Here is a 15,397-nt window from a genome sequence, read left to right on the forward strand (position 1 = left end):
CTTTCATTACAGCTTATAAAAGACTCCCCTCCAGTGTCAGCTTTGACCTGCTGAATTAGCTGTAGTACAAGATAAAACACAGTATTCTCGTGCAGTTATAATGTTGCAAACATTTTGTCTCGGATTGCTTTCATTTTACTTTCACAAAGTGGTTTTAATAATCTGTTGGTCCTGTGACCATGTTGCATTTTCAGAATTTCCCAGATTTTTAGTAATTTATGGCCAAGGCTATGAAAATAAGACCCATATTAACATGAATCTGAATTATCTTTCATTAGGTTCCATCATGGCTTTTCTAAATCCTGGAAAGACTAAACTGCAATGCACACTGGTGACATGTGATGCGCGTCAAAACACACGGACCCATTAGTTTCAATGCACACACACCTGTGGTGAATTGATGCGCCATTGCAAGTTGACACTATTGTCCTATTTGCCTGGGGTCAAAGGAATGCAATACTGGGGTCAAAGGAATGCAATACTGGGGTCAAAGGAATGCAATACTCACCCATTTTGGTAGTCCCGCACTGAATTTGTGCAGCTCCCAGAGTGTGTTATTCACGTCATGTGGTGGAGCACGATGCAACACCCCCAGTGTGCGTTGCCCTTAGGCAGGTGTTTTATTTGTTCAGGCTTCTTATTGCTTTATAGTAAAGGAATCAGTTGGCATTTTGGGAAATATGGTTACTTGCTTTCGTGACGAGAGTTAGATAAGAAGATCACTGTCACGGTCATATCTGTTAAATATAAACCTACAGCTTAGCACAACGACTGGAAACAGCTCGTTCAGCTCTGATATGAAGGTAACAAAATCAGTCTGCCAGCACATCTTAAGCTCATTAGGTCACATCACGTCATCCACACAAGAAACGAAGAGTAAAAACAATGTGTGGGGGACTATTTGTTAGCCTGGCTTAGCATAAAGACAGGTGAGCAACATGTGAAAACAGCTGGACTGGTTCTGTCCAGAGGTAACAAAAAGCTTCTACTAGACACAAGTGTTTCTTCTCTAACTCTAAACCGAAAAGTGAATACAGTACACACATTTTCCAGAATGTCAGTTGAAAAATCAACATAATTAGTTTTGTATTTACTTTGAATCCCCAAAACATAAGTGTTACTTTTATCTAAATTAAACTTGCTCTTACAAATAATCCAGAAGTGTTGTAGCGCACACACTGAATTCTCTGTCTGTGTGCATGTACATGTGTTGTATCTTGTGCTGGTGTATGTGAGCCTATTGACGTGGTTCAGTATATAACTGCCTGCGCATGCACCGTGTGCTCGTGTATGTGTGCTCGTGTATGTGTGCTGATCTTGGCAGTTCCTGATTGTCCTCCTGATCTCTGGACTAGTTTCTGGCTGACGTGGACAAACTGTCACTAACCCTCCGCTTCCTCTTTTTCTCCCTTTCCCCACTATGTATTACTTTCTCCTTTTTCACTCTCTCTCTCTCTCGCTCTCTCTCTCGCTTTCTCATGTCGGTTCTTTTCCTTCTTTATCTTCTTTCATCCTCCGCCCTGCTGTCACTGTGTGAAATCTCTCCTTCCTGTCCTGATCATTCTCTTCATCCATTTCTTCCTTCTGTTTTGCACCATCATCCACTCGTCTTCCTTCCCTTTGCTCTTGTTTTATTGCATCTCTTTTGCGTTGTCATCACCTTGCTGTTTGTGCTACACTGCCTTTGACATCTGCACGTCCATGCTTTGACCCCTTGATTGTTTTTCACTCTGTTTCCTTTACTTATTTGTCAAATTTACCTCTTTGCCCTGTTGTTGTTGCTCCAACTTCCCTCCTCTCTCTCTCTGTACAATCTCACTGTTATTGTTGTTCCACACGTGCTCCTTCTTTGTCCTATTGTACATTTTCCTCACCATCTAATGTGCTCTCATTCGCGTTCACTTGCCTTTTTTTTCTCAATTCTATTTCCCATCTCTCTTTGTTTGTGCATCTCTCGTTTTTTTTCTTTCTCATCATCCTGTCTTTAATTCTTTATCCAATCTTGTTCACTCTCTTTTGCTTCTTGCACTTTCTAACCTTCTCTACATCTGTCCCTCATCATACCGTTTTTGCTTCCCTCTTTAATCATCTGGATTCTTTCACTCCACTTTGCGGCTTTTCCTCATCCTCTTCCTTTGCCGCCTCCTCTTTGTGCTGCTCTTTATCTTTGTATCATTTTGTCTGCCTCCCTCCTTCTCTGTCTTTTGTCTTTTTTTTCTTGTTGCGTCCTGATGCAGAATGGAATGTTCTATACTAGTTATGTAAGTACTTATCCCTGTTGAGTAAGTCTTAATGAGCTGCTCTTTCTCTGTCACCTCTTGATTTTCTTGCATTACTCTGAGACACTTCGTTAAAAATCTTTTGACTCTGCTCAGTTTCTACAAAAAAAAACCCTCTCGTCTTTCTGCTACAGGATAATGATCTGCACTACCTATGTAAGCACTAAGCAAACAGAGGAATTTAGAACAAGGTGTCCCCTTTCCCCACATATCTCTCCCTTGTTAGCCCCCAGTGTGACTGTTCATCTTTAGTTCATCTAACCAACAATTAATTTATCCTACAGTGTTACCTCTGTAGCCAAAGCCTAACATAAGCTACTCTCTGTGCTATAGGGCTCAGTATTTGCTCAAAAACTAAACTTCATTTACTGATTGACATTTCCTTTGTTACCACAAATATGCAGTTTATTTTTAGTTTGGAAACAGGCACTAGAGTACCAGACACATTTGAGTATAGTCCCTGACAAATGCTCCAGTTGCTCCTATTTGTGACTTGTATTTAAAGATTTCTGTTTTCAGTAGGAACCAGTGAGCTTGGGGAGAAGGACTAATGCGGTGTTGATTTGTGGTTTAATGGATTGTGTTCTTTTTTTTTAAGCCCATTTTGGTAGTCCCGCACTGAATTTGTGCAGCTCCCAGAGTGTGTTATTCACGTCATGTGGTGGAGCACGATGCAACACCCCCAGTGTGCGTTGCCCTTAGGCAGGTGTTTTATTTGTTCAGGCTTCTTATTGCTTTATAGTAAAGGAATCAGTTGGCATTTTGGGAAATATGGTTACTTGCTTTCGTGACGAGAGTTAGATAAGAAGATCACTGTCACGGTCATATCTGTTAAATATAAACCTACAGCTTAGCACAACGACTGGAAACAGCTCGTTCAGCTCTGATATGAAGGTAACAAAATCAGTCTGCCAGCACATCTTAAGCTCATTAGGTCACATCACGTCATCCACACAAGAAACGAAGAGTAAAAACAATGTGTGGGGGACTATTTGTTAGCCTGGCTTAGCATAAAGACAGGTGAGCAACATGTGAAAACAGCTGGACTGGTTCTGTCCAGAGGTAACAAAAAGCTTCTACTAGACACAAGTGTTTCTTCTCTAACTCTAAACCGAAAAGTGAATACAGTACACACATTTTCCAGAATGTCAGTTGAAAAATCAACATAATTAGTTTTGTATTTACTTTGAATCCCCAAAACATAAGTGTTACTTTTATCTAAATTAAACTTGCTCTTACAAATAATCCAGAAGTGTTGTAGCGCACACACTGAATTCTCTGTCTGTGTGCATGTACATGTGTTGTATCTTGTGCTGGTGTATGTGAGCCTATTGACGTGGTTCAGTATATAACTGCCTGCGCATGCACCGTGTGCTCGTGTATGTGTGCTCGTGTATGTGTGCTGATCTTGGCAGTTCCTGATTGTCCTCCTGATCTCTGGACTAGTTTCTGGCTGACGTGGACAAACTGTCACTAACCCTCCGCTTCCTCTTTTTCTCCCTTTCCCCACTATGTATTACTTTCTCCTTTTTCACTCTCTCTCTCTCTCGCTCTCTCTCTCGCTTTCTCATGTCGGTTCTTTTCCTTCTTTATCTTCTTTCATCCTCCGCCCTGCTGTCACTGTGTGAAATCTCTCCTTCCTGTCCTGATCATTCTCTTCATCCATTTCTTCCTTCTGTTTTGCACCATCATCCACTCGTCTTCCTTCCCTTTGCTCTTGTTTTATTGCATCTCTTTTGCGTTGTCATCACCTTGCTGTTTGTGCTACACTGCCTTTGACATCTGCACGTCCATGCTTTGACCCCTTGATTGTTTTTCACTCTGTTTCCTTTACTTATTTGTCAAATTTACCTCTTTGCCCTGTTGTTGTTGCTCCAACTTCCCTCCTCTCTCTCTCTGTACAATCTCACTGTTATTGTTGTTCCACACGTGCTCCTTCTTTGTCCTATTGTACATTTTCCTCACCATCTAATGTGCTCTCATTCGCGTTCACTTGCCTTTTTTTTCTCAATTCTATTTCCCATCTCTCTTTGTTTGTGCATCTCTCGTTTTTTTTCTTTCTCATCATCCTGTCTTTAATTCTTTATCCAATCTTGTTCACTCTCTTTTGCTTCTTGCACTTTCTAACCTTCTCTACATCTGTCCCTCATCATACCGTTTTTGCTTCCCTCTTTAATCATCTGGATTCTTTCACTCCACTTTGCGGCTTTTCCTCATCCTCTTCCTTTGCCGCCTCCTCTTTGTGCTGCTCTTTATCTTTGTATCATTTTGTCTGCCTCCCTCCTTCTCTGTCTTTTGTCTTTTTTTTCTTGTTGCGTCCTGATGCAGAATGGAATGTTCTATACTAGTTATGTAAGTACTTATCCCTGTTGAGTAAGTCTTAATGAGCTGCTCTTTCTCTGTCACCTCTTGATTTTCTTGCATTACTCTGAGACACTTCGTTAAAAATCTTTTGACTCTGCTCAGTTTCTACAAAAAAAAACCCTCTCGTCTTTCTGCTACAGGATAATGATCTGCACTACCTATGTAAGCACTAAGCAAACAGAGGAATTTAGAACAAGGTGTCCCCTTTCCCCACATATCTCTCCCTTGTTAGCCCCCAGTGTGACTGTTCATCTTTAGTTCATCTAACCAACAATTAATTTATCCTACAGTGTTACCTCTGTAGCCAAAGCCTAACATAAGCTACTCTCTGTGCTATAGGGCTCAGTATTTGCTCAAAAACTAAACTTCATTTACTGATTGACATTTCCTTTGTTACCACAAATATGCAGTTTATTTTTAGTTTGGAAACAGGCACTAGAGTACCAGACACATTTGAGTATAGTCCCTGACAAATGCTCCAGTTGCTCCTATTTGTGACTTGTATTTAAAGATTTCTGTTTTCAGTAGGAACCAGTGAGCTTGGGGAGAAGGACTAATGCAGTGTTGATTTGTGGTTTAATGGATTGTGTTCTTTTTTTTTAATGCATTTTGTTTTTATTGAATGATTTTCCACCTCAGGCAAGAATAAACTTTTTTTTTTGCTGTGATTCATGATTTTTTTTTTATTTTATTTTTGCATTTCTACTGTATCTTTTTTTTTTTTTTTATGTGCAAATTGAAACTGAGCATACAAATATAAAAACGGCTGAATGGGAACCCACCTTCAGAGACAGATGGTTTTCTAACTGAAGCAGCATGGTTCGGTCACAGCATAGTCTGTTAAATCTTTAATCATGGTTTCCAGTACTATTAAACCAGCAGCATATTACTAAGCGAGCAATAAATGTCTCTGACAGATACAATTCAGGTCTTTTGGCTTGAATTTAATTATTTTCCTTCTCTCTGGCAGCTGGCCAGATCTACTGCTATAAGAGATCATATTGATGATCCACTTTCACAGCATGCTCCCCCATGGCCAGATTTTAAAGTGGATACCCGATCAATCACATTCATTAGCTCCTGTGATCAGTTCACTGGTTCACCTGACCCAACCCAAAACCTTTTTTCTTTAGAGGAAACCCTTTCAGGCTTGGGCATTACAGCGTTTTCCCCCTTATCATTAAACAAAACGGTCATTTGAGTGCTCCAGCTTATCTGGCCTAAAGTTCGACCTATGTGTCCGTATCCGAGCCAAACCCTCAAGTACTGACAGGTCCCGTCTGGCTCGGTTTGGGTATCCAAAGGATATTGTAGCAGGCATGTTGGCCTCAGTTTACACTGCTATAATAGACACTGCATGAGAATGTTTTAACACTAGCTGAAAGAGAAGAAACTGAGTTTTTTTTTAAGTGTTTCTTCTCTAACTCTAAACCGAAAAGTGAATACAGTACACACATTTTCCAGAATGTCAGTTGAAAAATCAACATAATTAGTTTTGTATTTACTTTGAATCCCCAAAACATAAGTGTTACTTTTATCTAAATTAAACTTGCTCTTACAAATAATCCAGAAGTGTTGTAGCGCACACACTGAATTCTCTGTCTGTGTGCATGTACATGTGTTGTATCTTGTGCTGGTGTATGTGAGCCTATTGACGTGGTTCAGTATATAACTGCCTGCGCATGCACCGTGTGCTCGTGTATGTGTGCTCGTGTATGTGTGCTGATCTTGGCAGTTCCTGATTGTCCTCCTGATCTCTGGACTAGTTTCTGGCTGACGTGGACAAACTGTCACTAACCCTCCGCTTCCTCTTTTTCTCCCTTTCCCCACTATGTATTACTTTCTCCTTTTTCACTCTCTCTCTCTCTCGCTCTCTCTCTCGCTTTCTCATGTCGGTTCTTTTCCTTCTTTATCTTCTTTCATCCTCCGCCCTGCTGTCACTGTGTGAAATCTCTCCTTCCTGTCCTGATCATTCTCTTCATCCATTTCTTCCTTCTGTTTTGCACCATCATCCACTCGTCTTCCTTCCCTTTGCTCTTGTTTTATTGCATCTCTTTTGCGTTGTCATCACCTTGCTGTTTGTGCTACACTGCCTTTGACATCTGCACGTCCATGCTTTGACCCCTTGATTGTTTTTCACTCTGTTTCCTTTACTTATTTGTCAAATTTACCTCTTTGCCCTGTTGTTGTTGCTCCAACTTCCCTCCTCTCTCTCTCTGTACAATCTCACTGTTATTGTTGTTCCACACGTGCTCCTTCTTTGTCCTATTGTACATTTTCCTCACCATCTAATGTGCTCTCATTCGCGTTCACTTGCCTTTTTTTTCTCAATTCTATTTCCCATCTCTCTTTGTTTGTGCATCTCTCGTTTTTTTTCTTTCTCATCATCCTGTCTTTAATTCTTTATCCAATCTTGTTCACTCTCTTTTGCTTCTTGCACTTTCTAACCTTCTCTACATCTGTCCCTCATCATACCGTTTTTGCTTCCCTCTTTAATCATCTGGATTCTTTCACTCCACTTTGCGGCTTTTCCTCATCCTCTTCCTTTGCCGCCTCCTCTTTGTGCTGCTCTTTATCTTTGTATCATTTTGTCTGCCTCCCTCCTTCTCTGTCTTTTGTCTTTTTTTTCTTGTTGCGTCCTGATGCAGAATGGAATGTTCTATACTAGTTATGTAAGTACTTATCCCTGTTGAGTAAGTCTTAATGAGCTGCTCTTTCTCTGTCACCTCTTGATTTTCTTGCATTACTCTGAGACACTTCGTTAAAAATCTTTTGACTCTGCTCAGTTTCTACAAAAAAAAACCCTCTCGTCTTTCTGCTACAGGATAATGATCTGCACTACCTATGTAAGCACTAAGCAAACAGAGGAATTTAGAACAAGGTGTCCCCTTTCCCCACATATCTCTCCCTTGTTAGCCCCCAGTGTGACTGTTCATCTTTAGTTCATCTAACCAACAATTAATTTATCCTACAGTGTTACCTCTGTAGCCAAAGCCTAACATAAGCTACTCTCTGTGCTATAGGGCTCAGTATTTGCTCAAAAACTAAACTTCATTTACTGATTGACATTTCCTTTGTTACCACAAATATGCAGTTTATTTTTAGTTTGGAAACAGGCACTAGAGTACCAGACACATTTGAGTATAGTCCCTGACAAATGCTCCAGTTGCTCCTATTTGTGACTTGTATTTAAAGATTTCTGTTTTCAGTAGGAACCAGTGAGCTTGGGGAGAAGGACTAATGCAGTGTTGATTTGTGGTTTAATGGATTGTGTTCTTTTTTTTTAATGCATTTTGTTTTTATTGAATGATTTTCCACCTCAGGCAAGAATAAACTTTTTTTTTTGCTGTGATTCATGATTTTTTATTTTATTTTATTTTTGCATTTCCACTCTAGCTTTTTTTTTTTTTTATGTGCAAATTGAAACTGAGCATACAAATATAAAAACGGCTGAATGGGAACCCACCTTCAGAGACAGATGGTTTTCTAACTGAAGCAGCATGGTTCGGTCACAGCATAGTCTGTTAAATCTTTAATCATGGTTTCCAGTACTATTAAACCAGCAGCATATTACTAAGCGAGCAATAAATGTCTCTGACAGATACAATTCAGGTCTTTTGGCTTGAATTTAATTATTTTCCTTCTCTCTGGCAGCTGGCCAGATCTACTGCTATAAGAGATCATATTGATGATCCACTTTCACAGCATGCTCCCCCATGGCCAGATTTTAAAGTGGATACCCGATCAATCACATTCATTAGCTCCTGTGATCAGTTCACTGGTTCACCTGACCCAACCCAAAACCTTTTTTCTTTAGAGGAAACCCTTTCAGGCTTGGGCATTACAGCGTTTTCCCCCTTATCATTAAACAAAACGGTCATTTGAGTGCTCCAGCTTATCTGGCCTAAAGTTCGACCTATGTGTCCGTATCCGAGCCAAACCCTCAAGTACTGACAGGTCCCGTCTGGCTCGGTTTGGGTATCCAAAGGATATTGTAGCAGGCATGTTGGCCTCAGTTTACACTGCTATAATAGACACTGCATGAGAATGTTTTAACACTAGCTGAAAGAGAAGAAACTGAGTTTTTTTTTCACTACTAATACAAACGTATTGAGAGGAACTGCACTGAAGTAAAAGCAGTTACATTATAATAAGGAGAAATGCTACATTGCATTGTTTGTGTGTGAAAACTTGTGCTAAAATGAGCAGTCTGTTCTGAGGACTGAATGTGATTTAGTATCTTGCATTTTGCATGCAAGGACCATATTTGTGGTAGTTTGATTTTTGCTAAGTTAAAACAATTGTAGGACCAGACTCTTATTTACAAGCAGCAGAACATGCAGTTTGTTTAAAGCATTGCTTGAGTCATTGCATAAGTAGCAATTATAGGATAATGCTGGTGTTTTATTTTTGCACATAAAAGGTCTGAAGCCACTCTTTTATTGGCCTGATTATTATAATCCATTATTTTATATACGACTGCAAAGGCGACATATAATTTCACCACACAGGAAATTACTGTGTTTAATGATATTGTACCTTTTTCTGTGCTTGTCGCAGCAAAACCAGCCTGTAACATCCAGCTGGAGAAGTAGTTTTAATACTGCTGCAATGATTGAGGTGTTATGAAGTCATGTTAAAGAAAAATGCCACAGTTGTCTCATTTACAGTGATGAATTAGGTTTGTGAAGGCAGCAGCATGATTTGGCAAGCTGTTTTAATGGGTGTTTGAAATTCACAACTAAAGATTCAGACCTTTTATTTGCTATATGTGAGGGAAACTGTCAAGGCAGCCTCATTATGCATAGTCTGGAACTACATGTATACAAACTAAAATTACTGCAGGCAATAGATAAGTCACGTGACCTCTGGTAATAATACTGCTGTACGCGTGCTATAGATTCCCTACTGTTGTGCAAGAGGCACCCTGCACTGCATCTTCACTTGTCATCTTGTAAACCGATTTTGCAGGACATGCATTGATGAGATACTGTAATGAGCCGTGGACACTCACTCCTGTAAATTACCTATTTGTCAAGGAGAAATCTGCAGGTTTTATGCAGATGTACACAGGTTGTAAACGGCATCAACAAATTACCCATCGCATTGACTTTGCAGCCCATTCAGCTGTAGTGGATTTGATTTGTAAAGCAGTGCAGGGCTAAACACTGATTTGTTGAGCCACCTCTTTTCAAGTGCTGGTCATGACCGCTCCCAGCAGGATTCCACTAAGTAGGCCTGCTGCATGCTGTGTTGTTGTGCTTCTAATGTGCACATCAGCATTAAATGTATTCTCCTTGCTCATACTGCACTCATACTTGCTCAGCTGTGTGCATTTTGTTTATTGTGTTCAAAGTCGGACATGACTGAAGGAGACAGATCAGATGTTGGTCAGAGCTAAAGATACTAAAATTGTTTTTGTTTTGGTGGGAGTAGTAGAGCAGTGTGCTACAGAAGTCGTACAGTGTTTGACCGGGCTGTGCTTTCTGTTATGTCTGCAGCCCCTCTATAAGTTCATTCCTGGTTTCTGCTTTTCTTCCAGGCTCCAGCTCCCATGGCTTTCCCCATGACCACACCACAAGTGCCTGTGTATGGAATGGTAAGTGTGCACAAATGCACAAGAATGTTATTAATCCAACTGGTCTGTTAAGTGAAAACTGTCATTTAAATGTTGGTTATAGCTTTAATGCAGAATATATAAACGTGCACACAAGTAGTCTGACGGTTTTTTAAAATTTCCCTTTGTTTTTTTAACTTCTATGCCGTGTTGCTGTTTTTGCATCACTGATTGTTCACTCTTGGTTTTGTCTTTTTTTGTTGTTGTTGTTGTTTTGTTATCTCTATATCAACCCCCTCCTATTTCTCTCCATATCTTCCGTTTGTGTCCAGGTCCCTCCACAGATGAGTCAGATGAGTGGAGTACCAGTGATGGCTCCTCAGCCAATGATGTACAACCAGCCTGTTCTCAGACCCTCCAACCCCTTCGCACCCATGCCTGGAGCCCAGGTGATACACAAAACACATGATCAATCACTGTATTTGTTCCCTAAGGTGAAGCAAAAACAAATAAAGCAGATAAATAAATAAAAAACATGTTTTGTGATATGGTTATAGAGATGTTTGTTCACTTTTATATTGACTCATACATTTTTGTGTTATGTAAATGTGTCTTTTAAGCCAAGAGCTGCCGGAAAAATATTTCGTTGTGCTATATATAATGACAAAGATTCTTGACCTTGATGTAATTAAACCTGTAAATGTGATATTTAATATTTAGCACATTATCAAGCACGACTTCATGAAGTCACAGCTTGTGATGTACATATATCGGTATTATCACACAGGAGAAGGAGAACAGGCAGTGTGAAGGATCACTCCACAGTGAAACAGTCAGTAATGGAGACTGTATGAGTGGTTAAAAAAAAAAACAGCTGTTGAACAAGCAAAACACAGACTTATAGAAATGTGACCTCTTCATCACTTTGCACACGGTCCAGTCACTGAAATCCCTGTTTTGTCTCTAAACCAGTACAAGTGCCTCTAGCAATCAAGGGCGACAGCTCTGCCGGCACACACCCCTTCCCCCCTCGTCTTTCTGGAACTAGATTTTAATACTGCTTCCTGAGGGGTGCTGAACTTTAGCTCCCAGAACACAGCTCCTAGGTTGGTGGAGGGCAGTGGGGAAACCCCCCCCCACAGAACCTGTGATGAGTGTTACTGTGTGCGTGACACTTTTCAGTAGGTTCTTACATTGGAAAACCCCCTAATGAGCAGCCAGTGTAATGAAGTGCATTTACCCTCAATTTTAAATGCTTTTTCTTACATTTGTGTTTCATTTATTTGGAGAGTATCTAGCATTTTCAACAAGTCAGTGCAGTTCTCAACAACATTACTGGGTTGTGTTCATTACGTCACGCTTCAGCAGGTCAGCAGTACTATCGGCTCTCTGCTCATGCTTTTTGTTCTTAATCCACTGGTTTCCAGTCTTTCTTGTGCACAATGTGCAACTTTTAAAACAACTTAACACCCTCCAACTCTATTAAAAGTTAAATGTATACTGTAAATATTCAAAGGTGCTCTTGCTTGTTTTAGTTGGGGTTAACTGCAGCAGCCTTAAATGGTCTGTGTGCACATTTATGTTGGCTATTTGGAGTCAACTTAAAATAGATACAACTGACATTATGGAGTCAGTCTGTTGTTGCTAGTGCACTCCATTTTAGCACTTCCCACAGTCACTTCGGCACTTATGGCCACAGGGATCTCTGTTCGTACTGGATCTCAATTTTAAAATGTAGCAGTGTCTACTTGTGTGTAACATCAGCAGCTGCATGTCTGTGGGTTGCAATGAAGTGAACTAGAGATGTAATTTGGAAAAAGTGACCGTTGAAGGGTTGGTTATATAGCATGAATGAATTTTTCACACCTTTGAATGCCAGTCTGAATGCGGCCTTAACCTGCGACCTCTTGGGAGATCCCAAGAGAAATTCTTCGTTGGCATTTGGTCACAGCGGCAGAGTGGTTTTTGATGTATTAGAATGATCAAAACAACCATTTTCTCTGTTGTTTTTTTCTCTGTCTCTTCAGATGCAGTTTATGTAATCCAGTCATGGGTAAGCAGAGTGCCAAAAGTGACACAAACAGCAGAAGAGAACACAGAAGAAGAATGATTACATGGATGGAGGAATGATTTGATCAAGCTAAAATGACTAAGAATGAGACCGATGACAAAAACACCAAAAACCAAGCTGGAAAGAGGAGAAGGTGACCTACCAGAGGAACAGATGGATGTGGTGGGGACGATCCTGCTTAGTCTTTGTCTGAAGCAACTCCGTGTGTGTGTGTGTGTGTGTGTGTGTGTGTAGCTTTTTTTCTGTTGTACTGTCTGTTCTGTGATTCAACCCCTGTTGGAGTGACGTTTCAGAAGAGAGAATGTGGATGAGAGAGGAAGCTGTAAAGAAAGATGGAGGAGAGGCCGGGGAGGGGATTGAGGAAATCCTACCTCTGGTTTTCAGTCAGTATCTGACTGCCTTGAGAGTCTTTGCTGCAGATTTAGCTTTATTTCACACTGGTGCTATTTTGTCCTCTCTGGGTTACCTCCCACCTGCAACAGCAACTTGGGAGCACTTAGGAGAGGACAAGTGTTTGTTTAGTGTGTCTGTGTGTGCATGAATGTATGTCTGTGTGTGTGTGCACAGAAGTTGCTTCAGACAATACCCTACAACCGACCTCCTCTTCATGTCCACAACTGTTCAACCAGCGAGAGATTTAGAGGCAGATCCGAATGTATGTATGTCTGTGTGTGTGTGCACAGAAGTTGCTTCAGACAATACCCTACAACCGACCTCCTCTTCATGTCCACAACTGTTCAACCAGCGAGAGATTTAGAGGCAGATCTTCTCACGTGTTTCCTGTAATTTTCTGCTCTGCTGGGATACCTTTGTATTTTTCAGTTTTCTTCTGCAACCTCTCCTGAATGTTATGGGGCTATAAGAGCAATTTGTTGAACCATTTGTTGATAGTAAATGAGCATTTGTTATGGGTTTAAGCTAAAGGCTTTGTAACTCATACTGCATTGTTTTCTTCTTCTAAAGCTGCAGATACACACAGAGACAGGGATTAGCACTGTTGACAACATGCTAGCACAGTACAGAGGCGTCAGCAACGTCAAAACAGTTGGTTTCTGGTCAACAGCTAAAATTTGTGCCATGATTTTTACATGTTTATCTCGACAGTTTTGGCCGCCATTATTCTCAGTTTAGAGTGTGGATACCCGAACCGAGCCCGACAGTACCTAAGGGTTCAGGCTGGTTTTGGACAGAAATTTAGAGACCATGTTTGGGTTTGGGAGGGGTTCGGACACACGGGTCAAACTTTAAGATAGACGACTGGAGCACTCAAATGGCTGTTTTGTTTAATGATAATGGGTAAAACACCAACACAACTGCATCGGGCTCAGGTTCGGACATGATATACATATAAACTTGTTGGGTTCGGCGTCCACATGTCTTTATTAGCACCACTAGCCTGTTAACTGCTTGTTAGCATCTTGGATGACCTGTGTGTATCTGTTATCTTCAATATTTCACCAACCAGGTTTCTAAAATAAGAGCCTTCTCTTTGGCAGGCCCACATTATGTGCCAATGATTTAGTGAGTTAAATGTTACTGAATCATGTCAAATTCACTTTAAATTGCACTGAATCAGACTGAGTGGTTTTAAGTGTGACTGCTTGCACCAAGAGCCAAACGAAACTAAAACCTTTGGCATCACACTCGCTCAAAGGTTCCAGGAAATTTAGGGGGTTAAATCTGACTCGTGTACGACATCATGGAACATTGTTCAGCCAAAGCTTCCGTCGCCATGAATTTCACTATTGGTATATTTGTGCAGAATATATTTAAAGTGTGTACTTATGCATTTATATGTTTTTCCATTGAGGGCTGTTTCTTAGGGTCAGATTTCAAGCCAAATTTGAGCCAGTGAGTTTGACTCAAAATTTTTGTAAAATCAAATTTTTTGTTTTGCATGATGCACAAGCAAACCTTTTTGCACTGAAGTGACTGTCCTGCCACAGCGAAGCTGTCGCCAGCGTTTCTGGTGTGTAAAAGTCGAGAAGGATCCGAGGCTTGTAGAGATACTGTAGTTTGTGATTTTAAGATAGGTTTGTCTAATCTACCGGCCACATTGGCAGTTAACTAAAAGTTATTTTTTCCCTGCCATTTTAATAATGAACTTGAAACATTTTGTAGTCTCAGCCCCAGTCCCAGTCCGGTGTCTCCGCCCACATCATCAGTGATGGTCCAGCTATATAGCATTCATCATCTGCTGTGAAATCCCTAGTAGAACTCGCTCAAGTCTCTCAGCTCTGTCTAGTTGGTCTAGCTCTAGAGTGCTTTTTTTGGCCTGCTTCGTCACTGTTTGGTATGTGTAGATATGTAAAAAATAATAGTGATAATAACCAGTTGCTGTCTATATTGTCTGCACTCACCGATCACTGTCGCTATTTGATAAATATTGCTCTTCTTGTTACAGTCTTGTGTTAGTTTAGCTTCTCTTCATAGTATCCTCCTTGACACCTGCAGTAGGTTTCCCACCTCTTCCTCACCTCTGCCACTGTTTAGTATCTATAGCTCTTTTCTCTGTCTTGGTGTCTCTGTCTTTTAGCTGTAGAAGAAATCTTTCGGAGGCCCTTCGGCTCAGGCTTTGTGATTCGCTTTTCTCTAGTGTTCAGTGCTCTCCTCCTCTCACTGTTGGCATTGCTCCAGTGTCCAGTAAGTAAGGTCCTTGTCTTTTTTTTTTTTTTTTCCTGCCTCAGCATTGACCATCTTTACCTCGTGTTACGATGTCAGCAGCCTACAAACCGTCTCTGATCGGACTGTTGAATCTAGACAGCGAATGAGATGCTTGGATATCCAGGCGATTTATGACAAAGGAGACTTTGTCGGCTCTAGATGAAATGACCGGTGCTTTTCTAGAACAAGTTAAGTACAGTATAGTCCAGCCAGGTTTTGAAATGAGCTTTAGCTAAATGCTTGTAGATTTGAGCAGCAGCTGAAGGGTTGTGTGCTCAGTTTGCCACTAGCTGTTGTTCAGGGGTACTTTTATATTCAGTAGGGAAATGTGGCAAGTAGCAAGGGAATCCTCTAATCCCTGGGACAGCTGAATAAAATGTCTCAAGCCCTGTTGGAGGGAATCATTCTTCTGTGGAGATGCACATAAATGTCTTTGTGAACCTATGCAGAGAATGGTCACAG

At 40.8% G+C, this 15,397-nt stretch overlaps 1 protein-coding gene across 5 annotated transcripts in view; it reads left to right on the forward strand.

The window, feature by feature from the left end:
- Nucleotides 1-12,914, forward strand: part of LOC109971363 (phosphatidylinositol-binding clathrin assembly protein) — a 69,260-nt gene extending 56,346 nt beyond the window's left edge. For 4 of the 5 annotated variants that reach the window (XM_020619557.1, XM_020619561.1, XM_020619560.1 and 1 more), the window contains 4 exons: nucleotides 2,238-2,261; nucleotides 10,186-10,242; nucleotides 10,533-10,649; nucleotides 12,228-12,914. In XM_020619557.1, the coding sequence (XP_020475213.1) occupies nucleotides 2,238-2,261; nucleotides 10,186-10,242; nucleotides 10,533-10,649; nucleotides 12,228-12,242 (213 nt within the window). In that variant the 3' untranslated portion in view covers nucleotides 12,243-12,914. The remainder of the gene's footprint in view (nucleotides 1-2,237; nucleotides 2,262-10,185; nucleotides 10,243-10,532; nucleotides 10,650-12,227) is intronic. The other variant, XM_020619559.1, reaches the window with a different exon arrangement.
- The last annotated feature ends 2,483 nt before the right edge of the window (nucleotides 12,915-15,397 follow it).

This window comes from Monopterus albus, unplaced genomic scaffold, assembly GCF_001952655.1.
Source record: "Monopterus albus unplaced genomic scaffold, M_albus_1.0 scaffold222.1, whole genome shotgun sequence".
Lineage (NCBI taxonomy): Eukaryota > Metazoa > Chordata > Actinopteri > Synbranchiformes > Synbranchidae > Monopterus > Monopterus albus.